General features: G+C 65.0%; 2 protein-coding genes and 1 long non-coding RNA gene across 4 annotated transcripts; 2 read left to right on the top strand and 1 right to left on the bottom strand.

The window, feature by feature from the left end:
* Positions 1–453: 453 nt before the first annotated feature.
* Positions 454–3,769, bottom strand: CRYBB1 (crystallin beta B1). 2 transcript variants are annotated; one of them, XM_074844082.1, is made up of 5 exons: positions 3,629–3,769; positions 2,784–2,902; positions 1,165–1,297; positions 917–1,059; positions 454–720 (listed from the first exon to the last, which is right to left on the bottom strand). In XM_074844082.1, exons 1-5 carry the CDS (start codon positions 3,767–3,769, stop codon positions 540–542), a joined length of 717 nt encoding a protein of 238 aa, XP_074700183.1. In that variant the 3' UTR covers positions 454–539. The 2 variants fall into 2 exon arrangements, with proteins under 2 accessions (XP_074700183.1, XP_074700184.1); XM_074844083.1 differs by having other exon boundaries at positions 917–1,297.
* Positions 3,770–8,350: 4,581 nt separating this feature from the next.
* Positions 8,351–9,575, top strand: CRYBA4 (crystallin beta A4). The gene is made up of 5 exons (XM_074844292.1): positions 8,351–8,389; positions 8,515–8,633; positions 8,855–8,996; positions 9,109–9,251; positions 9,428–9,575. Exons 1-5 carry the CDS (start codon positions 8,351–8,353, stop codon positions 9,573–9,575), a joined length of 591 nt encoding a protein of 196 aa, XP_074700393.1.
* Positions 9,576–11,546: 1,971 nt separating this feature from the next.
* Positions 11,547–19,269, top strand: LOC141931779 (uncharacterized). Its single transcript, XR_012625660.1, has 4 exons — positions 11,547–11,661; positions 12,161–12,190; positions 14,505–14,584; positions 14,861–19,269. It is a non-coding gene; the product is annotated as an uncharacterized LOC141931779 (long non-coding RNA).
* Positions 19,270–26,118: the final 6,849 nt, after the last annotated feature.

Genomic DNA, 26,118 nt, shown 5'->3' with positions numbered 1-26,118 from the left:
CCTTGAATTGCTGTTTGATTGACTGCAATTAGCGCTGTTAATTACGCCCCGCTGAGGTGAATCCCGCGGCGTGTTGTACCCACCCACGGGAGGAGCCGGGAGCCCCCCCCGGCCCGGCCGCTCCCGGGGTGCTCTGACCCCCCCCCCCGCCCCATCCCCAGCTGTGCGGGGTCCGGCTGGAGGAGCCTCCTGCTCCCCCCCCTCTTTCCCGCACATGCTCCTGCGTTCACCGGGGTCCCCCCAGCAGTGGGGGGGTCCTGTCTGGGGAGCGATTTCCTGGGAAAATCACACCCCCCCACCCCCCCATCCCACCCTGCCAAGAGGCTCGAGCGGGTCAGAAAAGCGGGGCGAAGGCAGAGCGTCCTGGCGCGGCACCGACTCCCGGAGGCAGCTCTAGGCTTCTGGGTTTATTTTTTTTTTAATTTGCCTCACAAGGTAGAGTACATCCAGGGAATGTGCAATGTACAAGGAAAGTGCCGACCGGGGGGGGCGCGGGTGCCCCGCGGGGCCCGGGGCTCGCAGCTAGCAGGCGGCAGCGCTCAGTCGGAGGGGGCGTCGGGGGTGACGAAGGTGCCCTTCTGGTCCCACTGCATGTCCCGGATGCGGCGGATGGACTGGATCTGGGGCTGGAAGGCAGACCACTCGTTCCAGTGTCGGAAGTCCCCGGTCTCAAAGAGGTACTGGTAACCTCTGTAACCAGGGTACTGGTACCCGACCCAGCTGCGGGGAAACAAAACAGAGGCCACCTGAGCGGGGATCGGCCACCGCAGGCAGCACCGAGGTAGCTGGCACAGCCTCCCGCGCGCTGGGGGCAACCAGAACCAGCTTCCCGGCTACCCGAGAGCCCCGCACGGGTGCTGGGGATCGGCGGGGGAGGACGGGGAGCCTGGCAGGAGGCAGCCGTGGCCCAGCTTACGTTCCACTGGGCACCTGCACGCTGCCCACACGGTCGCAGAAGCCGTAAGCCCAGAGGCTGGGCACGTCGTCCTCCTGGATTTCCATCTTGTTGCCCTTGAAGTCAGCAGACTCGTACAGGGAGATTTTGTGGTCCTCAGCCTCCTGGGGAAGACGGAGGGAAGGCACCGGGTGGTCGCACGGGCGAAGCAGCATGGCCCTGGCCCCGGCCAGACGCCGCTGGGGGTTTTCTGCTCCCCGAGCACTCACCATTTTGATGGGACGCATGGACATGAAGCAGTCGCTCCGGTAGCTGCTAGACCAGGTGTCCCAGCGAGGGTACTCGCCCTTCTCCAGGATGAACATCTCCCCACGCATGTTGGCCTGCTCGTAGGCCACCCAGCTGGGGAGAGGGGCAGGACAAGGCAGCGGCTCAGATGCCGCTCCTCTCTGGCTCTGCCAGCCTGCAGAGCGCTGGAGCCGGGCTTCCAGCACCCCAAAAAGGCTGCGAGTGTCAGGGCTGGCCCCACCATCCCGCTCCCACCTCTCTCAGAGCACCGCACGCGCGGAGCCGGCGGTGGATGAGCGGCGCTGAGCGCGCAGGGTCTCAGCCGAGCACTCACCAGCGCACGTGTCTGAGGCCGGCAGCGGGGCCCAGCGCACTCACGCCGCTCCCCCTCCTCAGCCCGGGGAGCAGCAGGGCCTCGAGGCAGCTGGCGAGCACACCGGAGCCTCGGCCTTGCCTTATCCCAGGACTTTGTTTTCCCTCTTGCACCACCAAGCCCGGGCCAGGGCTGCCCGGGGCGGCTGATCCTGGCCCGTTTGGGTGCCCCACTGCCTCCATCCCCTCAGCAGCGTGCAGGGCTTGTTCAGCTGCAGCGTCACCTCTTTAGCAGTGCCCCGGGTGCTGCTGTGCTGTGAGTGTCACAGCCTCAGGGCTCCGAAAGGCACCGGAGCTGCCCTGCATCTGCTGCTGTTTTCCCTCAGTAATTTTTTGGGCCCAGAGTCTCACCAGTGACTCTCGAGAAGACTCTGAGGGTTGAGGACCCTGGTGGCACAGAAGTGCTCTCTGTTTTTCGAGTTTCACCCTTTCTAGTGCAGCTTCCCACACGTGAGCTCCTCTGGGGCTGCTCCGTCCCCCTTTTGTTTCAAGAAGAGTTAGATATTCTGGGTTCCTAATAAAAAAGCTGCTATCGGTGCTACACGGTGACATTCAGGGTGACCACAGGCCACCTTGCCCCGTCCCTCAGGGCTGCCGTCAGGATAAGCCGTGTCCCGTGCCTCCTCCCGCAGCACTGCCACCCCCCGGCTGTCCCGCCACTGCCGGGCTCCCTTCCCGGGCACGGCCGCGGTGAGATGCTCTTTCAACACGAAGATCATCTGTCTGTGCAGTTATCATCTAGTTTGGCGATCACTTTTGTCCCTGCCTGTGTCAACTGTTCCCATGGCTTTCGGACATTCCCAGCCCCTTTATCGCTGCTCAGCTGCCCAGGCGCAGGCAGGCGTGTGGGGCTGCCTGCCTGCCCTCCCCTGCCCGCTCCAGCCTTGGCTCCACAGCGGCCCTGGCCACCAGCCCAATCCGAGGCACCGGCCTCCTTTCACTTTGGCTTCTCTAAAACCTCTTGCACTTCGCGGGTGCTTAGGCAGCAGATCTGATGGGCACCTTTGGCTTTGCCTCCGGCACCCATTGCTTTACAAATGGCCCTGCCCTCCTCCTCCTCCTCGGAGACCCGGGCTCACCAGCTCCACTCCCGCGCTGGCTCTGCTCTGCTCGCTGCCCAGGCTGCAGGGAAATGCCCCTGCACGTCACATTGCTCCCCAGGATTGCGTCCCCACCTCCCAGGGGCACCCCCGGGGCCACGGTCCCCTCCGTGGCCGGGGTCACTTACGGTCCAGAGGTGACGATGACACTGCGCACCCGGTCGAAGCCGCGATCGCCCAGGTTCAGGCACTCGCTGGTGAACTCCATCTGCCTGCCTTGGAAGTTCTCCTGATCGAAGACGACGATCTGGGGGCAGAGGGAGACGGTCGGAGGGGGACAGGCACGCTCGGGGGGGACAGGGCGGTGCTGCGTGTCCCTGCCCACTGCCCCACGCATCCGCCTTGGCTCTCCAAGGCTTCCTGCAGCTTTCCAGGTCTGAAGCCCAGGCCCTGAGCTGGGCTCTGTGCGTCAGCAGCCCCATCCCAACGTGAGCACAGGAAGGTCCCCTCCTGAGAGCCGTCCCTGCTCTGAAACAGCCTCATCCTGCCCCCAGCTTTGCTGCTGCAAAGCCACGTCTCCCCGTGCCGGTGCCCACGTCAGGCTGGGAAGGAGCTGCTTCTCCAGGAGCCACGTCCGCGCTGTGGCCTTCGCTGCCTGGCACGTGCAAAGTGTCCCTAGAGCCCTCATGTCCCTCGCCCCTCATCCCCAGCCCCACCGCAGCACCTCGGTGGCACGCTGCCGGGCGTCACCACGGTGTTTCGGTGCTGGCCCTTGTCACCCGCAGCCTCCTCCTCCACCCCCCTGCAGCACTGCAGGACCCCCCGTGCAGAGGGTGACCGGAGGGGGCGGGTGGCAGCCCCCAGCCCTGATGCTGTGAGCCGGGGCCGAGCGTTTCCAAAGCCTGCAGTCCCCAATGAGCCGCCCCAGGCAACGGGCACCTGGAGCATCCCTCCTGCAGCAGCCCCGCCAGCCCGAATCCTGCACCAGGAGAGACGCAACGGGGAGGGATGTCTGGGGAGCAGCAGGGCTTACCCTGAAGGCTTCTGTGGAGGGCTCCTCGCCCTTGCTATTTGCGACAGGAGCAGGGTCGAGGGATGGAGTTGGCGCTGGGGCCGCCTTCTCCTTCTCCTCCGCAGCCTGGCCGGGAGCAGCGGGTTTTGTGGTCTCAGACATCGCGGTGTTGGGCTCAAGTCTGGGATGGGGCACCAGCAGCAGGTTAGAGGGGATGCGTGACTGTAGGCACCCCACCACCCCCCCACCCCTCGCCCTGCCCCAGGGATGGTGGCATTGGGGTGGGGGGTTCAGCAATAGGGTGGGCGGCTGGGGCTGGGAGAGGAGCTGCCAGGGGGTTCTCCAGGCAGGCACAGGCAGAAGGGTCCTGCCCTCCCCGGGAGGATGGTGGGAGGTCCCAGGTGCCCACACTCTTCTTCTGTGGTCAGGGGAGCCCTGAGCACGCTCCCACCACCGCAGGGGTGCCCAGGGCAGCCCCAAACACTGGTGCCTGGCTGCTCCCCGCTCTCCCTGGCCGGGCTGGGGCCTGACGCTGCTCCAGGTGCTGGGGCCGTCCCGCACGGGGTGTGCCTGGGAGCCCGGCTGGGCACCAGGGCAGCATGTGAGGGGCTGGGAAGGTGCCTGAAGCTCTCCAGTGGGCACCGGGAGCTGGTGGCCCCCCAGATGAGTGTCACCAGCGGCTGCTGGGGGAGCAGAGGGCGGCGGGATACTGAGCACCAGGGTGCTCCCGGAGGTGGTGGCCACAGCGGTGGTCACGGCTGAGACCCTGCATTTCCCTCTCCCCCCCTCGGGTCTGGCTGCAGCCCAGTGCCCGGGGACTTTGTCCTCTTACCTGGGCAGCTGCTGCTTCTTGTTGGAGTGAGCGGGCTTGTGTTTCGGGGCGCAGTGAGGCCCCCACTTTATAGCCTGGCAAGGGCAGACCCCCAGGCGGGCGCACAAAGGAACTGCCGGCTCATCAGTGTCTGCGCGGCCGCCCAGTCATCACATCCTGCAAAGCGCTGGGCGAGCTGGAAGCCTCTCCCCGGCCCCGTGCCCAGCCGCTGAACCCAGCACTTTCCTTTGTGCCGGCGGCACAACAGAAGGCCTGACCGTGCCACTTTGCAGCGGGCGGCAGCACCCGTGGCCCCGCGGGCGGCCGCCCCGACAGGGCATATATAGCCCCGGCGTGGCCCAGCCGCTGCCGGCACGCTGCCCTCCCCTGCCCAACGCCCCGGCGCTGGACCCGCACGGGCACCCAGCTCGGGGGTGGCTGCTGCCGGGGAGGGTGCACCAGCCCCGTGCCCCACGGCCGCCCTGTGCTCATTTCTCCCCTCTAAACACCGAATCTCTTGCTTTAAATGTCGCTCCATGCCCGCCAACGCCTCAGCGCGCTGCCCCGAAGATGCCAGGATGCAAGACTTAATGTTCTGAAATGCTTCAAGAGTTTTTGTTTTTTTTTTTCCAAATGACGTGTAATCGAAGCCGATACTTCCCAAACCATCCCAGTCCCTGAAAACAGTGTTTTCCTTTCAGGGTGTCCCTGCTCACTGCATCCACTAGCACGGCCATCAGCTACTTTTTAGCCCATTTGACCCGAGCTGTGCTCACTCCACACCATCCCTGGTTCTGCCACCACCACGCCGCACGGTACCAAATCCCCCGCGGGGTTTCGGTGCATCAGTGCTGTCTCTGACCGACAGCAGAAGCAGGGGGGGCTGCGGGGTCCCTGACACACTGGACACTGGTCCCTGCGGTGGCTCAGCCCACGGTGCTGCGTCTCCTGCACCCCACGGCCACCCCCTGCACCGGGAGGCACCTTAAGGGGACCTTCCCCGACTCCCACCAAGCCCCTGATCCGCTGCTCTCCCCGTTTCCCTGCTGTGGTCCTGTTCATCATGTAAATACCTGCACGGTTTCCTCCCAGTCCTTTCCAGTACCCCCAGCCTCCTGCAGCATCCAGCACCAGCGCTCCCGGGCTGGCTCTTCATCACTGGCAGCATAAATCCCCCCAGACTGCACGTTCAGAAAGCTCAGAGCCCTCCGCTTGCCATCATCTTCTGTTCCCCTCAAGTGTGAAATGTCAGCCAGCAGCGGTGGGATCCAGCTGCACCCTCTGCTCTCCTGCCCAAAATCCCGAACAAAAGGCATTTATTGATCCCTTCTCCTTTACCCATGGTTTCCCGGCGGGCTGTGCCCTGCCCGCAGGAACGGCCGGCTGCGGGTGCTGCTGCCCCGTTTCCCCGCAGTCTGGTCTCTCACCTTGACGCTGGGCAGCTTTTTGTGATTCAGGGCTTTCGATTCGCATTCCCTTTCACGTTTGTTAGACAGATTTCTATTTTAAGCGGCTTTCTCTTCCTCTCAGAGCCTGGGTAGGTTTTTAACGGCTGCCTTTTCTGTGGCTCCTGGGCATCACTCAGCAGGTCTCACCCACCCCCCAGGTTCTGCTCCCGGCTCCGCTTTCCCCCCCAGCTCCCCCCACCTTTGGAACTGGGCGTTGGAAAACTGAGCTCAGCGGGACCGAGCTCTGCTCCTGGCGGCTGCTCTGCGCTGCTTTGGCCGTTGCTCCGAGGACTCGGCAGCCCGGTGATTTTTTCTGAAACGGTGCTGTAGAAGGGCTGACAGCAGGGGTCTGTCCCCGGGGGTTCCTGAGCCCCCCGAACACAAAATCTCTGCCCTCCCCACTGAGCATCCCTGCCGCCGGCTGCAGGCTCTTTGGAAAGCCCCTCGCTGCACCGGCTGGCCCCGGCACGGGGACGCAGAGCTCGAACACAGCAAAGTGTTGCCCAAACCTCACCCTGGTGCAGCCAGAGCTGACCCAGCTCGGCCCCGGCAGGCCCAGGCATGGGTGAGGGGTTTGTTCTGCCCTGGTTACTGCCACAGCCCAGGCTCCCCACAACCACGTCCCAGTGCTGGGGCACGGAGAGCAAGCGAGCCGTGGTCGCCACGCTGGTGGCCAGCAGCAAGTGGAGTTTAGCCCAGGCCACAGCGAGAGGCTGGGGGCAACTTGTGCCAAACGCAGGTTTGCTGGGGGCTGCAGATGTCAGGGACAGCCGGCGCAGCCCCGCTGTGGCCAGGAGCAGCCCCCCCAGCTGTGGCTGCATGGGGGACGATGCTCCAACTCAGCCACCTGGCGGTTTCCTGGCAAAAGTTGTCCCAAAACACAGCACAACCCGGGCACACGGGTTTTGGTGCCTGGCCCAACAGCCTCCTTTGGCTGCTGCCCCACCGCTCGCCCTCCGACGGGCAGGCTCTGGGGGTGCCCCGGCAAGGTGCCCAGCCCTCGGAGCCCTGCGCGCCCCCAGCACCGCCCCGGGATGTCTGGGTGGAGGGGTCACCCGGAGTGAAGCTTGAAGGTATTTAGGTCCCCGCGATGTGGAAGCAGCCGGCAGGTCCCTGTGCAGAGGTGGGAGGCTGGTGGGAGGCTGCTGCCGTGCTCACTAAGTCTCAATCTGCATCTTTAGTCCCTCTAATGCCTTTGCAAACCTGCCTCGGGCTTTCTCGTGCCCCCAGCCCCCAGTTGTTGCGATGCTCTGTGGCTGCTGTGTGCTCAACCTGCGGAAGAGCCGCCCCGGCTTTCAGGGAGAGCAAGCACTGCTGCAAGTGGAGACACGTCTTTCCTCCTGCTTCCCAGAAATGCAGGTGAGAGACCCTCCCTGTGCCCCCAGCTGAGGCTCGGGGCAGGCAGTGCTGCCTGCAGGCAGGAGGAGCGCTGCCAGGCCTGGGGGCAGGGGCCCAGCCCAGCCCCACGCTGGGGCCGGGGATGTGGCGGATGCTGGGAGCGATGCCCCAGCTCCGGGAGCTGTGGGGCCGGGGGCCGGAGCCCATGGCTGGTGGGCCAGGGGAGCGGGAGCCATGGCGTCCCGGCTCATCAGCTTCGCTGCAGCGTCGCCTTTGTTCTGCACGGTCCCTCCTCCCCGCCATGTGCTGAGTTAGGGGTTTCTGTAATGCTCTCCTGGGCTCTGTCTCTATCTGGAGGCTATAAAAACCCAGCCGGAGGGCGGCCGGACATGTCACCTCCCCGGGCGCCAGCACCTCACCCCAGGTAAGCACGGGAGCCTGGTGGCAGCTGCTCCTGCCCCCCATGGCTGGGTCCTGGGAGCAGAGCTGCCACGGGGACGTGTTGAGGAGGGGCCAAGGCCGCTAGCATGGCACGGCATGGCACAGCATGGCACGGCATGGCACAGCATGGCACGGCACGGCAAGGGGTTGCGGGGTCCTGCAGCCGGGGCGCGAGGCGAGGGCACTGCTGGGGACAGGCCACGGCACCAGGGGCTTTGGCTCAGGCAGCTGCTTGCGGGAGGAGGAGCCTGCGCGGGCACGGCAGCGGTGGGCAGCCCCGTGCAGGGGCAGGCAGCGTGCTCACCCCGCTGCGATGCGGCGCCGAGCTGCCAGGACGGCGGCCAAGCACCCGCCGCTCCTGCACGGCCCCGACGGCGGCGCCGGGAGAGACCCCGGCCCGTGCTCAGCACCCCACCGAGGGGACACGCGTGGGCTCCCCAGGGCGTTTGCGGCCGGGCAAAGGCTGGAGTCAGCCCCGCCGAGCTGCAGCCTCCTGCCTCCACCTGCCCGCGCTGCCCATGCACAGCGTGGCCCGAAGGCCGGTCCCGCGCTGGGGGGGTCCCAGGGAAGGGCCAAGCCCCCAGCGCAGGGCTGGCGGGTCTGGGCAGGCTGCAGAGGCCGGGCCGGGCTCGCGGGGGGCAGCGAGGCACCAGCCCCGGGGTAAGCGTTAAGGGTCCCGTTCCCCTGTGCCCCGGCAGAGCCACCATGACCCACCGCTGCAGGAGATCCTCCGGTCTCTGGAAGGTACGGCAGCCTGGGGAGCGCTGGCGACACAGCCTCAGCCCCGAGAACGCCCGGGCATGGGGGTGCAGGGTCTGCTGGGGGCCTCTGCAGTCGCCAAGCCCCCTGACCTGCTCTGTCCCCCCCAGATCGTGGTGTGGGATGAGCCTTTCTTCCAGGGCAAGAAGCATGAGTTCACCTCCGACTGCTACAGCACCCTGGAGCACGGCTTCAGCACCGTCGGCTCCTGCAAGATCGAGAGCGGGGCGTGAGTGCGGGTCACAGGGAGCTGCCACCCCATGGTGCTGTGGATGGAGGGGGGTTGGAGGGGGACGGAGGTCTCCAGTGCCTTTTGCCACCCGAGCCGCGGGGCTGCCTCTGCAGGAGAAGCAGCCTCGTCCCGTGGGGTGCAGCGGGCTCTGCCCTGGGTGTGAGCAGGGTGGTGGGTGCCGTGGGGGGGGTCCTCAACCCCCCCTTCCCACCCCCCAGCTGGGCAGGCTTCGAGCACTGCGGCTTCCAGGGGCAGCAGTTCGTGCTGGAGCGCGGCGAGTACCCGTGCTGGGAGGCGTGGAGCGGCAGCAACGCCTACCATGTGGAGAGGATGTGCTCCTTCCGCCCCATCGCCTGCGCTGTAAGTGCTCCAATCCCCCGACCCCACCGCTGGGCTGCTCCCCAGAGACCACCGCCGGCCGGGGGGCTGGGGAAGGGCAACCATGCCGACACTCTGCCCCTCTCGGCAGCAGGACTATGGGCGCAGCAGGCTGATGCTCTTTGAGGAGGAGAACTTCCAGGGCAAGCGGGGGGAGCTGAGCGACGACTGCCCCTCGCTGCCCGCACTGGGCTGGGGCAGCAACGCCGTGGGCTCCTTCTTCGTCCGCTCTGGCGCGTGAGTACCCCGGGGAGTGGCGGGGGGGGCTTTGCACCCTGCCAGGACCCAGCACCGGAGCTGAGGATGCTCTGGCAGCTGCCGGCACTCTGCCCGCTGCCCAGCGCCCGCAGCGCGGGGTGCTTCACGGCGCTGCCAGCCCTGAGGCGCCGCCGCCACTCTCTGCTCTGCCACAGGTGGGTCTGCTCACAGTACCCGGGGTACCGGGGCTTCCAGTACCTCCTGGAGAGTGACATCCATGCGGGCGAGTACAAGCATGTGCGGGAGTGGGGCTCCCACGTGCAGACGGGCCAGGTCCAGTCCATCCGCAGGGTCCAGCAGTGACCGTCGGAGCCACCGTGCCACCGGCCGCGCGCCCTGGGCACCGTCTGTCCCGCGGGGCAGGGGGGGGGGAAAGCTCAATAAAGGCTCAGTTGTCCAAGCCGGCGCGGTGGCAGTTGGGGCAGGGGTGCCGTGGGGGTGCGTGGTTGGAGGCGATGCCGTGCCCGAGCGAGCAAGGACGGCGTGCGGCAGGGGGGGGAACAACCGTCCTTTTCTGCTCCTGCAGCCAGCACAGGCACCCGCATGCCGCCGTCACAGCCAGGCGCAGCCCCTGCCCGCCTCACCCACGCGGTGCCAGGGCCTGTCCTCAGTCCCACTGCCAGCCCCCCCCTCAGTGCTCGGGTGGAGGGGTGAGGAGCTGGGCACTGCACATCCCCCCTGCGAGGAGTGGGCCTGGCCTGTCCCTGCGCCAGCCCAGCTCTGCACGATTCCCCACTGCCCCACAGACCCCCCCCCGACCCTGCTGGCACTCCCCGGGGCTGGCTGTAGCTCCAGCGAGGCTGAGGAAGATGCCGGGCGGCCACTGTTGAGCCTCAGCCTCGCTCAGGAGCTGGAAAGAGCTTCAGGATCCATCACCGCACCTGTGCATGCCCCTGCACCCACCCCTGCACCTCCCCCTGCACCCACACACCCCCCCTGCACCCACGCCAGTTGGCAGCACCTCTGTGCCCGGAGCAGCGTGGGCAGCCTGGGGTGGAGGCAGGCGAGCCCCTGCGCCCACAGCCATGCAGGGGACAGGGCCAGGCCCTGGAGCAGTGAGGTGCCACCGTGGGCTCGCCAGCAGCGCAGCGGCACGGGCAGGGCCCGCTCCTCCCTGCCTGGCCCTGGGCTGCAGCTGCGGGAAACCTGGGGGCAGCAAGAAACCGTTGGGGGCTGCTGATAAACCACCTCCAGCTCATGAGAAAGCGGCGGTTAACTGGCGCTGCAAATGTGGAAAAAATTCTCATTTCGGAAGAGCTCTGGAGAAAAGGTTTGGTGTGATGAAAATGCCCCATTCCTGACATTTGAGCAGAAGGGCCACCATCAGAGACAATGCTGCCAGGAAGGGGTTCTCTCCACAGGAAATCATAATTAAAAATGCAGAATAGAAGAATAAACAAAAAGTTTCGGGGATGGGCTGAGTGAAACCCTCCTGCCGCCCCAGGCCAAACCCGTCTGGGGCCGCCAGCCAGCGAGACCCGGAGGAGCGGAGCTTCCCGGTCCCTCCGCAGCCACAGCTGGTGGGGAGCCCGGTCCTGGCCAGCCCCCCCTGCCCCCGCCCAGTCCCAGAGCCCCGGGGGGATGCAGGGGGCCGGGCGCGGGGCCAGCACACAGCCAGGCACAGTGGGCAGCTGGCGGTGGGGCCGGTGGGTCCCCGGGGTCCCGTCGGGGACCTGGACAACAATGCAAAAACCCAGACAAGTGGCCAAGCACTGCGGAGGGGCCACCACAAGCCCTCTGACCCCCGGGATGGGGGTTTGTCCTGCCGGGCAGGGCTGCAGCACCACCGGGCCCCCCCATGGCACTGCCGGGACCCCCCCATGCGCTGCCCCAGTGGCCACGGCCGTGTCCCCGCGGCTGGTCTCTCTGCCATCCCCTCGTCCCCACTGAGCGCGGCCGGGTCCTGCGCACCGTGTCCCCGGGTGGGACAGCGCTGCCCCCCGTCTCCCCCACGTCCCCTGCGCCATCCCCGTGGGTACAGGGTGCCCGCGCCACCCCAAATGGCTGTGGGGAGTCCGCACCACCACAGTTGGCCAGTGTCCTGGCAGGATGGTGGCCTTTGCAGCGGTAGCCACTATGGCTGCAGTGGGGGGGTGTCCCCGGGGGCTGCCGCAGCGGGGAGCAGCGAGGGGCCGCGGGTGGGTTGCGGGAGGGGGGAAGGGGGCTCGGCCTCATTTCCAGCATTAAAATTTAATGGGAGTTGCAGCATCCTCCTGCGCCGTAGGTAGGGCCGGGCGGGGGCTGCGGGGGCTGCGGGGAGGAGGAGTTTGCGTGGCGAGATCTTCCTCTGGGATGCTCTCCGGAACGCTCCGGCACAAAGAGGCTGCGGGGCGGCCAGGAGCGTGCGGACCCCCGCGGCCCCCCAGCCCAGCCCTCCCCTGGGAAGCAGGTAAAGCTGCACTTACATTTCTCTCTGCTATTTTCCGGCTGGAAATGGGGCTCCTGGCCAGGCTGGTGGGGGCTGGGGGCCACAGGTAGAGCCCTGGGGGTCACCCCCCACCTCAGGGTGTGATGCACGGACAGGAGGTGGGGGGAGATGCTGCCCGGGACGCGGCTGGTCCTGCGGGCATCGCTCAGGGGGGCTGCGGGGCCGGCGGGCGCTGCCGCTCCCTCCGCTCGCTCTCCAAAGAACAGCCTTCCCCCCGCTATATTCTCATTCCCTGATTATAAATAATTTCCACGCGAACTCACCCGCAACGGCAGCAGCCACCAACTTCTCCCGGGGGGTCCCAGGCTGGGGGCAGCCCTGGCCCCGCGCCCTTTGTTAGGGGCAGGGGCAGCGCGGTCCCGGCCCAGCGGGTGATGCTGGGTCCCGCCGGCGCCGTCTGCAGCCCCCCTGCCAAAATTAATATTGACTGATGCACCACCTGTTTGTATTTTTTTTTCAGAAACCTCATCAAGAATAGGGCTCGAGACAGGTAAATGGATTCTTGCCTGATTTTCAGTGCTGCTGGAAGGAAATGTAGCCAAAATGCTGGTTTACTTCTTTGTCTTGAAACCACCATTTTCTCCTAAACCTGGTGATCTTAGGGAGGGGGTTAGAGGAGAGGCTGGTGCCAGCACCCCCCAGGGCACTTCAGCACAGCCCTTCTCCTGCAAAGAGTTAACCTGACAGATGTTACCCGGCTCCTTTTGGGGAGCCATTTTCTCTCCCTCATTGTCTCGCTGCCTTTTGTGTGTGAGAGCACATCCTGCCCCGGGGAGCCAGCAGGAGCCCAGAAATAATCAGATTTTTGGTCACTTCTGGGCTGGCAGGAAGGTTTTCTCCCCACCACCCCCTGCTTCTCCCAGGGCTGCCCAGCCCCGAGAGCTGCAGACAAAGGGTGGCCGCGCCAGCATCACTGCAGCAGCGCCTGAGCCTGGGCTCTGCCCGGGGACCGCGAGGGACAGGCAGGGCTGAGGGCAGGGTGCGTCAACCCCCCTGCCAGGAGCTGGGGGATCGGGGGTGCCCCAGCTCGGAGCTCGTCTCTCCGGGCACAGGCAGCAGAGCCGCCGGCAGCGCGGCAGGAGCACACGGGCAGCTTGCCTGCTGCCCTCACCTCCCCGCTCCTGCCTGCGGCTGAGCTGTGCTCCCCTCCAGCCTCCTCCTCACTTGAGGGGGGGTTTAACCCCCATTTAACTTGGTTGCTCAGCCCCGGGGGCACTGTAAGTGCCCCCAGCCCCGCGTGGCAGAGGCAGCTCGAGCTGACGCTGGCCACCGCTGCTCGCCAGGCACAAGAGGAGCGTTTGGTTAAGCGTTGCCCGCACAAAATTGTTCTCCTGCCCCCCCATCTCCTGGGATGTGCTTCAGCCTGGGCGGGAGAGGCCACCCTGCAGCGCTCACCCTGCGCAGGCACGTCCCGCCGGCCCCACCGCGGGCACCTCCAGCTCGTATCCAGGCAGGGAATCCATTTGCCAGATGCTCGATGGCATCTCCAGTGCCTGCCGCCGCCCGGTTCCCTGCCGGGCCTGAGCCTGGCTCCCGCTGCCCGGACGTGCTGTCCCCGCGGCAGGGACCGTCCTGCGGGCAGTGGCCGCAACACAGCGGCTCCGCAGCTGAAATGCAGAGTCATCACGGCCCAGCTCCCCCGGGACCTGCTGCCTTGGTGGCTTTCCCACGCGGGCAGGGCAGGGCAGGCAGGGCAGGGCAGGGCAGGCAGCGCAGGCTGGCTGCAGGCATGGGCTGGCTGCTGGCGCCGGCCACGCGTGCCCCCGCATCCCTGCGGAGGTGGAGTGACTCCCACCGCGGTGTGGCTGTGACCACCGGCCACTCGGCTACAGACAGGGAGGGACCCAGCTTAACCGCAGCGCAGAGGCAGGGGCAGCAGTGGCAGTGACAGTGCAGTGGCAGTGGCAGCAGTGGCAGAGGCAGAAGCAGAGGCAGAGGCAGAGGCAGAGGCAGAGGCAGAGGCAGAGGCAGAGGCAGGCAGCCCCTGCCCACACTGCAGGGAGTTCCAGCAGCAGGCAGGGACAGCTGGTTTGGGGCATTGCCACCATTTCTGGTGTGCTCCGTCCCAGTGCCCCCCCCGCCCTGTGCCTGGTGGTGGGTCCAGCTCCCCCCGGCTCTGCCAGGGGACAGGCAAGGAGAGAGGGGTGGCATTTGGCATTTCCTGGGGCACTGGGTGTCCCTGAGCAAGCAGCGGGCAGCCCAGCAGACCCACATAGGTCCCCCTGGGGAGCGTGGGCTGGAGATCCTCCACCTCCTCCCTGCCTGCCCCTTGCCCACTGCTGCCTGCCGCAGAGCTGCCATGAGCACCCCGGTGCCGAGGGGCAGCGCTGGCTTTGGGGGGGCACCTGAGGGGCTGGGAAGGCATCTGGGCATCACTGTGCAGCCCTGTGTTAGTTTTCCAGAACTGGGAAGATGCCTGGGCCGATCCTCGCTCCCAGGGCAGCCCAGTGTGCGGGGGGGGTGAACCATGGGGGGCACAGCATCTCCCCCTGCATCGCCACCCCGCAGGATCGGGCCCTTTCCTTCACCCCCCCCACCCCGACAGGACCAGGAGTGCTGCCAGCAGCAGTGGGGTTCAGAGCAGAGGGTGCTGCCTCGGGGCTTTCATCCTGCCGGGGTGGGGAGCTGCAGGGATGGCGGGAGAGCCACGGGGGGCTCTGCCTGCCTTCCTGCCTGCCCTGCCTGGCCCTCCTGCCAGGCTGCCAGCAGCACGGGGCCAGCGGCGCGGCGTTGCTCTCCCTTGCTGCGTTGGTTGCTTTCTTTTACAGCTGCTAATGACTGACCTGAGGTCTGTTCACACACAGTCCCCGGCGCGGCCTCCCGGAGCAGCCAGACAGGACGGGGGGGGGACGTTGCACGGCCCTTGCATAGCCGGTGACCACAGGTAGGACCCCCCGGGGAGGGGGACATGGACGGTGCCAGCCCCACACTCTCCCCACCCCTGGTGACCCGGGAGGGCTCGGGGCAGCTGGGAGCCAGCCTTCCTCCCCAGGCTCCCCCCATCCCCTCAGAGGCTCTCACTGGGCTCCAGCTGGGACCGTGGGGTCACACCGTCCCCAGGGCCACCTGCATGAGGGAACCCGTCCCCCACACGTGCCCAGCGGTGGGGAGGGGGCGGCCGCCGTGCTGCCCAGGGTCTCACAGCATCTCTGCTCCCCAGGGGCACAGCCCCAGCTCCGTGCCCGGAGGGGAGCTGCAGCTCGGGGACCCGCCATCGCTGCCCGCACACGGATGCCAGAGCCGGGCCGGCCCCAGCAGAGCCACCTGGCACCAGCTGCCATGGGCCGGGGGCCGGAGCCACGAGCCCGGCTGCCGTGGGGGACGTGGCCGAAGAGATGGCGACGGTGACACCTGAGGACATGGGTCTGCGTGTGCGCGCGGTTTTTCTGCAAGGTGCTGGGGTCCCCTGCCCTCCTGCTGCTGCGTCCCAGACAGACCCAGCGCATGGGTCTTCCCATGTGCCCCCCCAGCAACGGGCAGGATGAGACCCGTCCCCTTCACTGAGTGCAGTGTAGGAGGAGGGAGAAGGGACGGGGATGGGAGCAGAGCTGCGCCAGCTCCTCGAGGAGACACGACGGCCAGAGCCCAGAGGGACCCCGGCTGTCCCCACTGATCCCACCCGTCCCTGTGTCTGTCGGCACTGGTGGCACGTCCCGGCAGGATCCTGCCTCTATGCTGCTTTGAGGAAATAGCCTGGTTTGTGGAGTGGCCTGGAGCATGGGCAGGGACAGGGGCAGTGCATCCTCCTCCCAAGAAGCCTCTGCATGGCCCCCGTGGGGCCATGGGGGGCCAACAGTGGCCCTGTAAGTGGGTGCCACCATCGCCCCGCTGCCCACTCCAGCAAGCGTCCCCCGAGCAGGCGTACAGCAGGCTGGGGGCTGAGGGCAGACACAGCTCGTGACAGGCGTTACAGCCCCTCGAAGTCCAAAACGGAGGAGCAGCCTTGTGGGGACCGGAGGGACCTGGTGCTGCAGGAGGAGGAGGGTGCAGAGGGTGCCCTGGGTGCCCCTTCCCAGCCTTATTCTTCGGGGTGCAGTGCAGAACCGCGGCTCCTGCAGCCCCCCGGCACTCTGCCTGGCTCAGCCCCCGGCTCCCACAGGGAGGGGACAAGCCACCGGGCACCTCTGCTCCCGCCTCCCCCTCCCTCCACGGGCAGCGGGAGCTTGGTGGGGACCCAGAGCAGCGTTGCCGTCTTGGCCGAAGCCTGGCTCTTGCAGAGCTGCCTGTGACCTTGCCCTGGGCACCTCCCGCCATGCTCCCACCTCTTCCCTCTCTCTGCTTCTTCCAGCTCCTTTAGCACCCTGACCCCGGCGCCTTGCAATGCCAAGTTCACAGGCTGGCACTGCCGGGATTGTCTCCTCCCTGCAGCCCCGTCTCTCGTCTGCACCGGTACCGGGGGTGGGCAACACACGTTGGGTGGGGGCACGCGCTGCTCGGGGCGTTCTGTGCCTCACCCGCATGGACGGGAGGGGCAGAGCCCTGCGAAGCGTTTAATTCTGAAAGCAGGTGACATGACGCAGGCTAACACCCCCCCCCGCCACTAACACCTTCCCAAATCTCAACCCTGTGGCAAAGCCCCGAAATCCTCCCGCTCTCGTGAGCCTGGGCCCCGCTGCTTCCCTGAGAGCCGAGCAGACCCCCCGGCTCCCGCGCCGTGGGGGGCTCCCCGGGCCGGCTCTGCATGCTGCCGCTGCGCTCCCACATTAACCTACTAACTAACCCGCGGGCCCCCGCCGCCGCCAGGGTGCCAGGGGCTGCCGAAGCCCCCGGCCAACAGACTAACCCACTAACCGGCTCCCGCGCATGCCCTACTAACCGGCCTTGTCTCACCTCCCACTAACCACGGGCCGCCAGCGCTGTCTTTAAAGGGGAACGGAAAAGCTGGGTAAGTACGTTTGTGAGGGCCGCGGCGGTGACAGGCTGCGCAGGCAGGGCCGGGCAGCGCGAGCCCCCGCCGTGGGCAGGAGAGCGGCCGGCAGCCCCTGCCCGCGCAGGCAGCCCTCGCCGGCACGAGGAGAGGGTTTCTCCCCACACGCCCTGCCCGGGTCCGCCTGTGGAGCCTGTTGCTGACTAGGAGCCTAAAACGGTTTTATCAGCAGAAGCTTTTCAGTTCCTTTTTAAGCCAGTAGATCTCTGTTACTAACACATTCCTGAACTGAATTAAACAAACTAACCGTTGCTGCTTTTCTCTTCATTTCTCTTCCAGTATGTATGTCCTGTAAGTCAGACCAATTGTGCCATGCTTCTGTTACTAACCGCCTGTACTAATCGTTCTGACTTGTTTCTCTATTGCTACTAACAAATACTCTTTGCACTTTAACTCTTGGATGCTATTCGCCATGACAAACGAACCGTGGCCTCCTCCGGGACTCCTGGTCATTAACCTGCAGCAGCCCCTTCCGCAGCATCGCTTGAGCATCTTTGTCTCCCGCACGCTGCGATGGAAAGGAAGATGCTCAGGCGGGGGGGCTTGGAAAATTTCCCTATTGGCCTTCTGTTTTCCAAGAAATTTCATGTGGCTAAATGAGGAAAAAGAGGCTCAGTGGAAACAGGACCTGTTAATAACAATCAGTAACGGCCATAAAGGTCCAGCAAACCCAGTTTGCAGAAAGATTCAACCAAAGAGCAATGCTATTGCCACGAGCCCCACCAGAGCCCAAGCTCGGGGCTCTCCTGGGGCCCCAGTTCACCCGTCATGGGGAATGGCCTCGTGCTGCTCCCTGCACCAGCACGCGGGCGCTCCCGGGCTCCTCTCTTCACTCCCTTTGTCTCTCCACAGTTGATCTTGTGACTCTGGTGCATGTGGAAGCCATTGCCGGCAGCGTGGTCCCGACTAACCGCACGGCGCCGAGGGCTGCGGCTAACCGCTGGGTTGGTACTTGCAGGGTGTGTGTGTCCCCTCCCCAGGGCCACAAGCTGGACGGGCAGGAGTGGGCAGAGGAGGGTGGATCTGCTGCCTGGCAGAGCCGGAGCACAGCCCATGCTTCGCCGTCCGTCCGTCCGTCAGTCGGATGAACGTCCCCTGCCCCTGCAGGGATCCAGCTCCAGGCTCTGGCCCATCTGCGGGGGTTTGGCAGCCGGGGTATGGTGTGGTCAGCAGCAGGGCAGGACCCTGCGCCCTAGGAGAGGACGGGGGCCCCGTGCTGCTGGCTGGGACCGGGGCTGGCTCATGGGGACAGCCCAGAGGTGCTGGGGGCACGGTGGCAGGGGGGGGTGCCTCAACCAAAGGTCAGGGCAGCTCTGGTGCGCAGGGCCAGGCAGCATCCAGTCCTGGCTGCTCTCTCTTGGCTTTGGCTTGTGCTCACTAGCCCTGTGGCAAGGACCTCCTGGGATAACCCAGTGTTGCAGGCCGGCTTCCGAACGCGACAGCCGCTCTCCTGAAGGCAGAGCCGGAGCGGGGTCCCCTGAGCAGCCGGGTTCACCCCGAGACTGTCCTCGTCCCCTTGGCAACCCACTCTGCACCCACCACGGCCTGGGCCTTCAGCCGGGGGGTCTTGCAGGGCTCCCTCCCCACCCAGCCCCACCCCAACCCACGGACCACACGCCTCCCTTTCCTGGGCATGGCTGGGACCAGGGGGATTTTGGGGCTGATGCTGTGTTTGACTGAAGGGGGGCGCAGAAGGTCGGGCAGAGGCGTGGGGATGGGAAGGACCCAGGGCCAGGAGGACAAGCTGGGCACAGGACAGGGAGGTGCCCACTGGGGGAGGCAGGTTTGGGGCTCCCACACAGGTCAGGAGCACTGTGAGCCTCGGGCTGGCATTGCCAGAGCCCTCCCGTCGCGAGGGGCTGCCCCCACAGACCCCCCTTTGCAGCCCCAGAGCCACCTTCCAGCCAGCCCCGTGCCCGGGGGGACCCCCCAGGCTGGTCACTGAGGGGAGTGGTGGGACCACGAGTCATCCAGGTGGCCCAGAGGATGTGGGAGGCAAGTGCCACCCCACACAGGCAACAAGTGCTGCCTGCGGGCCCCTCTCTGGGGGCACCCGGGCAGGGCCACCCCCTCAGAACAGAGAGGGGGTGCTGGGCACAGGGAGAGGCTTCACGAAACAGCCAGGTTGCTCCTTTGCTCTGCCCCAGCCCCTTGGGGCTCCCTGCCCCTGCTCCCCATTTCCCTTGGCTGGGACAGGAGTCAGTCTGTCTGTCTGTCCATCCGTCCCCCTTTGCTGGTGCCCCCAGAGCTGCCGGACAAGGGGAGGTGGCAGCGCAAGAGGGGCACGAGGTGCGGATCCCCCTTTACCGGCTGCAGCGATGGCGGGTGGGGGGGCTGCCACCCCCCAGCAGTGGCGTGGGCAGAGATCCGGGGATGGCACCCGACCTTGGGGTGCCCCGTCCTGCCCAGGGCACCCCGGCCCCAGCCCTGCCGGGACCCCGCTGCCGCCCCACACCCAGCAGGGTGGGAGCGGGCACGGCCGCGGTGAGGCTGGGGGCTGGCGTGGGTGCTCCGGGGAAGGGGGTCCTGGGTCACCTTGGGGGTGCGAGCGGGTGTCCCATGGGTCCCCAGGGCCCCCAGGATGTCCCCGAGGATGTCCCTGCTGCCTGTACCGTCAGCTGTGAACATGGCAAGTGTGCAAATGGCCTGTGGTCTGGTGTCTTTGTGGGGTGGGGGGGGCTGGGGGTGCCCCGTGCCGTGGGGCGCGTGGGGGCCAGAGCAGGCAGCTCTTGCGGCCATCTCGGCATCCTGCTGAGTAGCCAGGGCCACTCGGCGGGGCATGGGGGGGACAGAAAGGCCACAGCCCCTGGGTGCGGGGAGAAGGGGCTTCGTCCTGCGGCGGCCGGGCAGGGCACTGCGAGGGGGCGGGCACAGGAGGGGTGTCTCCCACCCCCGGCATCGCCGGAGGGTGGCCCTGGAGCGGGGCAGTGACAGCAGGCAGCGCGGGGTGCGGAGCCGGCAGCGGGCACAGTCCCCAAACTGGGGTCACACCGGGGACCCCCCGCGCCGGGGACGTGCCCTGGGGGGTTCGGCGGGGAGCGGGGGGGGTGGGGGGGGTGGCGGCGGGGGGAGCCGCGGCCAGCAGCCGGGGGCGGCGGGGGCAGCTCAGCGGGGTGCAGGGTGCAGGGTGCCCGTGGGGCGCGGGGCACCCGCCGGTACCGGCCCGGCCCGGGAGGGCGGCGGCAGGTGGAGCTCGTGCTCCAGGAAAGCCCTGCCTGCAGTCCTGCCTGCAGCCCTGCCTGCAATTCAGTAGAGCCCTGCCCGCAGCCCTGCCCGCAGCCCCATGCAGGCAGCCGGCGGCAGAACCGAGGGCAGAGGCACCAGCTCAGCCCCCCAGTCCCGGACAGAGATGTGCCACTGTTGCCTCAGAGCACCCCAAATCCCCGGGGCAGGGGGGTCACGGCAGCACCCAGGCTGCCTCGCAGCCGCCAGCAGCTCCCGCAGGCTCCTGCCCAGCGCGGGGGGGGGTGTGCAGGAGCTGGGGGGGGGCCCAAACCCGTAGCCAGGGTGCGTGAGCGGCAGCGCTGGGGCCTGGCAGGTCCCTGCCTTGGTCCCAGCGGGGTCAGGCTCAGCCCAGACCCCCCCCCGGAGCAGGCAGAGGGGGCAGCCCCCCCATCCTGCGCTGCCTGGGCCAAAGCCCAGGGATGCAGCCACTGTGGAGGAGGTGTTTTGGGCAGGGTGACAGCCCCAGCCCGGGGCACGAGGGACATGACACGCAGAGCTGCGGGGAGGGGGGGCCCAGCTCCGGGCCCTGCTCGGCCATTCCCGGCGGCACGGGAAGGCAGCAGCCAAACCGCCGTGTTTATTTTCCCCCCAGTAAGCAGCATTTTGACATGTCACAGCAAGTCTCTCAAACACGTGTCGACAGAAAATGTGTACGAGCAAGGGAAACGCTGCTCATTTGCATCAAATCCTGAAGCGGTTCTGCGGGATGGAGACGCGGCGTTTCTGCGAGTGGCCTCTGCCAGCGCAGGCCGGGAGCTGCGGAGGGTCCCTGCAGGAAGGGCTCTGCCAGCGGCACCGAGAGCCCTGAGCACCCCCAGCTCCCCCGAACGCCCCGCTGGTACCGTATACTTGACATTCACCAGTAGCCAGGGTTAATAATTGTGCCAGTAGCTCTCGTCGCTGCACATACGGGACAATTAGGAGGTTCTGAAGCTTGGTCAAGCAAGACTTTGAGTGTTAAGAAGTTCATCAAGAACAAGCTTTGATCTCCAAACCCAGGAAATAGGTAGAACATCCCGGCCCGTAAAGAGAATGCCTGGGATTGTGCTGAGGATGAGTTCTTTGACAACCCGGCAAAGTGACTAATTGATTAATTATCTTGGCAATGAAACTAACTTTGGAGTGTCCTGAAGTGAACTGCCTTCGTTAGAATACTAAAAAACACACCCACAGGTCAAAAAGCCCCCTGCCCAGGTTAAGACCCAGTAGTAAAAGCATTAGGTAAGTGTATTGTAATTGTGTGTTAATCATTAACCAATCAGTATCTAATAGGTGTGTTTGGAAAAGCACTAACCTCTGATTTTTCTGTATAAAAGAAGGATGAAAACCTGCTGTTGAGGTGCTTGATTTGGGGGAAAGTCCACCGAGCACCCAGGCCTGAATAAACACAGTATCTCTCCTGAGCGTGTTAAGGTTGGGTTATTGCACGCTGGGTGTGAATCCGCTTTTCGGGTAACACCGGTGCTGGCCGGGCTGCCGAGGGCCCCGGGGAGGTGGGCAGGGTGCCAGCCCGCGCAGCGGGGCCGGGGGCAGCGCACGGCAGAACAGCCGTGACTGGAGCAGGAGGGTCTCTCCCCCTTCCCCTGGCTCCCACGCTGCCCGGCTTCGCCTGCGCTGGCACCGGCCTCTCGGGGGGGTGCAGTGAGCCTGGGGGGTCCTGGGGTGCTCGCTGCGGGTGGACATAGCTCAGGAGCTGGGAAACATCCTGGCACCCACAGCTCTGCCCAAGTCCCAGCTGCACCGCGCCGCGCGGGGAGGTTTAGTGCCTCTGCTCCCAGATCTGCAAAAACGACATTAAAAAAAAAACCAAAACAACTAATTTTCCATTTTTCCCCTCCCTCCCTTCACTCTGGGAGGCAAACAGAGCTGTGCTGGCCCCGCGGGTGCTGGAGGTGGCTGGCTGTGCCATCACCCCTCACTCGGGCCCTTGGTGAGGGTTTTCCCCGAGCGCTGGAGCTTGACCCGGGGCAGCGCCGTGTGTTTGCAGGGACCCCGCGGTGGGACCGCGTTCGGCCCGGGCGTCGCGGCGTGGATTGAAATGCGGCTGCACGTGCGGCAACTTGACCTAACCTCATTAGGAAGGTGGAAGTAATACTAATTAAAATCATGAAGTCCCAAACTGCGCTTCTCTCCTGGTTTAATTTCTGGCCACTTCTCATTTCCACAACTAAGGCTCCACCAAGCTCATATTCCAAAAACGATAAAAAAGATGGGCGGTGCAAATTGAAACCCGTTTCGGGAACTTTCAGGGTGTCTTTTATCAGTGTTTACCCCCAGCGCTGTGGTGGTGCCAGCTGGGGACACACACCTACACCGCTGCCGCACCCCGCTGTGCAGGCAGCACCGTGCAGGCAGCAAAGGCATCATTTCCCTGTGGGGGGGGTTTAGGCGGGTGCCTCGCTGTCCCAGGCGGTCAGCGTGGCCACTTGCCAGCGGACAAGGAGGATCCTCCTTCCACCAGAGCCGTGCCACCCGGCTGGGACCCACTTGTTTCCCAGGAGGTTGTGACTGTTTCATATCTGGCGGCAAAGAGCCGAAAGCCGCGTGAGGAATAATGAGTAAAGCCGAAGCTTAAGACGGGGAGATCCTGGCACATCTTGAAGCAATTAAAATATCAGTTACAAACTTCCGCACGTGCAAAGCCACCATCCTTTCCTCTCCCCCCTTGCAGAACAAGGCCGTGGCTGTCCCTTGGTTGGGCACCAGGATAAATATTTAAGTCCCGCCTGGAGCAAAGCGCAGGGTGGCTGCGCCGGCGGCAGCTCGCGGGGCCTGGCCTGGCCTTCCCAGCGGGCGGGGATGGTTTGTGAAGGACAAGCCCAGCCGGGCGCTCCGTGCTGGTGGTGGGTCAGCCTGGCTAATCCACCAGTGAGTAGCCCACCAGAGACAAACCCCGTTCCCGCCAGCCAGGCAGATGTGGGTGGCCCCAGAGGCAGCAGGAAGGGCTGGGGAGGGGCTTGGGGTGATCCCTGGTGACCGGGCTTGGTCTGCCCTGCCGTGGGGTCCCCTGCACCCCCAACCTGGGGTACGGTGCCTTTGGGGGCGCGTTCGGGCTCTCTCCTCTGCCGGGACGGGCTCCTGGCCTGTGCTGCCGTGCGCTCTCATTATTATGTGGGATTGTAAGGCGATCCATAATTAGATGCTAACTGAGTTTTCTCTAAGTTGGGTGAGGGAAGGTCACCAAGGTAGGACTGGAGTCAGCTTATTGTTATTATCAATCAATAACCTATTTATTTTCCAACATTCCTATTAACCTCTGCAAGCCACTCGCCGTTTCCATTTGAAAGGGCTGAGCAGCCGCTTTGCTGACTGGACAACTCTGATTGAAAATGTAACAGTGACCCGACCCCAAAGGCAGAATCCAATTAAAATCATTTTCATTTGTAGATTAATATTTTTTAACATGTTCTACATTCCTTGCTTCAGCATTTCACACAGGAACTGCTGCCTCATTACACGAGCAGCCCGTATCGATAGTGCCATAAGAAAATAATTATAATTAATTAGAGAGGGAGACAATGGGACCGTCCTTTTGCGGGGAGTGAGGGGCAGCTTCAGCCGCCGCCGCAGCCGACGGGACAGGGCTGCCGTGCTCCCGGGGGAGGAGAGGGACGGGGCGGTCTCGGCGCTCCTTGTCCCACTCCAGAAGCTCAGCCCCGGGGAAGGGGGTGGGTGAGGGCCGCCCGTGGTCCGGCCCGCGCTGGTGGAAGAGACCAGCTGCCCCGGTGATGGGCACGTCACGGTGCGGCGGGTCCCGTCCTCGGCCACCCGCAGAGCCTGGTGCTGAGCGCTGACGGGGGATGCGGGGACGCGCAGTAATTGGCTGGTGAAGCCTGGTCTTAATGTAAAGTCTATTATTAATAATATGACTTTGATAATAAAAAGATTAAAATTAAGTTTATGGTTTGCTGACTGCCCTTTCCACACTGTAATCATCTCTCATTCATATTCATGAACCGCTCATTAGTAACCACTGCTTACAAGCAGGCTAAACAGCCAAACCATTCAGCAGCCACCATCCCCTTAACTGCTTAACTTGCTCACTGATTACCAACATCAAATTAACTCTGCAGAACGGATCTAATAAGCTTCCTGGTGGCTTCAAACCTCCTTGAAAATTGCTCTGATGTCTCCATGGGGCCCTATTAAAAAAAAATCCTTCCCTTGCGAATATTGCGCTCTTGTGCGAGTGATGCATCAGGCTGCGGCGGCCGCCCCGTCCCTGCCCAGTGCCCGCGGGCTGCAGCACCCAGGGTGCACCCCCAGTGACCCCCAGTGACCCCCAGTGACCCCGCAGAGCCCCTCGCCCAGGGTGGGGGGTGCCTTTGCAACCCAAACGGCTGTTCCAATGATGAGCCGTTTTCCTGGGAGCCCACCCGCCGCTTCTGCTTTGCTTTTCCCGAATCTGCCTCCTGATAAAACGTGAGTTTCTTTCTCGCAGCCACTAAACTCCCAGCCGGGAGAGCTGTGGGGCTCCGCAGCATCGACCCAGCCCCGGAGCAGCCCCATGCCACTCCCACCCAGCCCCCATCTTCATTAAACCCTTCCCAGACTTAATTTGACTATCTGATAGCTCAGGGCTTGCGTAACAAAAGAATAAATAAGAACGACCTTTCCGTTTAATTATTTTTTAGATGTGGGAAATACATCGGCAGTGCGGTGCGAGGAGGTTTGGCAGCGTTTGGGAGGAGCAGGGGACCAGCCCAATGATGATGCTCGGCCGCTGTGGGGACAACTGGCCACGGCTGTTGGGGGACACCAGGACTCCCTCCACCGCTGGGGACGGCGCAGTGCCGTGGAGGGCCAGCCATGGGCTGGGGACGACGCTGGGCCGGCAGCTGCCACGCTCAGCATGGAGGGTGGGGGTGGCTTCCTGGCAATTAGCTCTGATTAATATTTCAGCAGCGGCCAGGCAGCGCGGCCATGGCCGTGCGGAGGAATGCTGGCGCCGAGCATCACGGGAGGCGAAGGGGAACCTTCCTCTCTCATTGCCATGGCAACCGCGGCTGGAGAGCTGCGAGGGGCGCGGGGGGGGTGGGTGGGATGAATCCCTCCCTGTAAATAGACCCCCGCAGCCACCCCCCAAAATCCCCCTCTGGGAGAGGGATGGCTGGGCTGCACCCAGTGGGGTGCCATGGGCCCCCCATCACCCGCGCCCCTCTGGTCCCCAGCTCGCCCGGGGCTCGGGGTCCCGTGTGCGCCCATCGAGACCTGCTGCAGCTGGGTGGGATGCAGAGATCCAGCCCCAGCCCCCCCCCGGCACAGCGGGCAGAGTTGGCTGCTCCTGCCCTCGCCCGGGAAAGGCCCCGGGTGTACAAGGTGCACACGTGGGAGGCCGAACCCCCGGCCCCCTGCCCTGCACCCCCCAGCTCCCCGACACGGGACCCTCCCATCCCTGCCCGGCACTGACGGAGCAAGCAAGGTGGCTGCAAATTCCCGCAGCCAGCACATATTTTCTGCATGCTGGTGAGTGCGTCTTGCAGCAAGTCAGAGACAGGAGAGATTTAGTGGGCAGGAGGCGGAGAATTTGTGTATCGGCTCCCTGCTTTATGGCACTGGAGGCTGGGAGGTGGAGGCAGGCGGAGGCCGGCAGCGTGCAGTCCCCAGCCCCTCACAGCCCCTCACCCCAGGGGTGTCCCTTTGCTCAGTCTCTGGACCCCCACGACTTTTGGGGTTAATGTTGTGCTGCCCCCGGAACCAGCAGCATCCCCCCCGCACAGGCAGAGGGGTCATGGACCACCCTACATGCCCATCTCCTGCCCTGGGGTGGGCAGAGGATCCTGCAGCCCTGCCCCACACCAGCCCTGCCCCACACCAGCCCTGCCCCACACTGCCCTACCCCACACTGCCCTGCCCCACGCCATCCCCACGCTGTGCCAGGAGCTCATCGCAGCCCCGCTGCCTGCGGAGGAGCCCCCAGACCCGCAGCAGGAGGGGCCTGGGGACGTTGCCACCGGCTCTTGAGCAGGTGAGGAAGGGGCGTCCCCAGCCTCCTGCCCCCCGGCACAGCTCAGCCACGGGCCACCTCGGGCGGGTGGAAGCTGTCCTGCACTCTCACCCCTTACTTTTGCTCCCCATCCCTTGCCCACACCCTCCCCCCAACACATCCCTGCATATTCTCTTCTCAGATTCAGGCTAGAACTGATATTAATAAAGGCTTATTTCAAGTTCACAGCCCACTTTCTCCCAAGAAAATATTTATACTGAGCTCCATTTTCCATTTCTTTTCAATTACCTCGGTGTCTGATCACCTCCCCACAACTCTC

Source organism: Strix aluco, chromosome 18, assembly GCF_031877795.1.
Source record: "Strix aluco isolate bStrAlu1 chromosome 18, bStrAlu1.hap1, whole genome shotgun sequence".
NCBI lineage: Eukaryota > Metazoa > Chordata > Aves > Strigiformes > Strigidae > Strix > Strix aluco.
This window is presented reverse-complemented; position numbering and strand designations above follow the sequence as displayed.

Bases quoted from the DNA above. Each gene is read 5' to 3' on its own strand.
- CRYBB1 (XM_074844083.1), bottom strand. From the start codon at position 3,769: ATGTCTGAGACCACAAAACCCGCTGCTCCCGGCCAGGCTGCGGAGGAG. The intron at 2,903-3,628 runs GTAAGCCCTGCT...CTCTGCCCCCAG, and splicing joins CCTCCACAGAAGCCTTCAGG to ATCGTCGTCTTCGATCAGGA. The intron at 1,298-2,783 runs GTAAGTGACCCC...CCCTCTCCCCAG, and splicing joins GTCATCGTCACCTCTGGACC to CTGGGTGGCCTACGAGCAGG.
- CRYBA4 (XM_074844292.1), top strand. From the start codon at position 8,351: ATGACCCACCGCTGCAGGAGATCCTCCGGTCTCTGGAAG. The intron at 8,390-8,514 runs GTACGGCAGCCT...TGTCCCCCCCAG, and splicing joins GATCCTCCGGTCTCTGGAAG to ATCGTGGTGTGGGATGAGCC. The intron at 8,997-9,108 runs GTAAGTGCTCCA...TCTCGGCAGCAG, and splicing joins TCCGCCCCATCGCCTGCGCT to GACTATGGGCGCAGCAGGCT.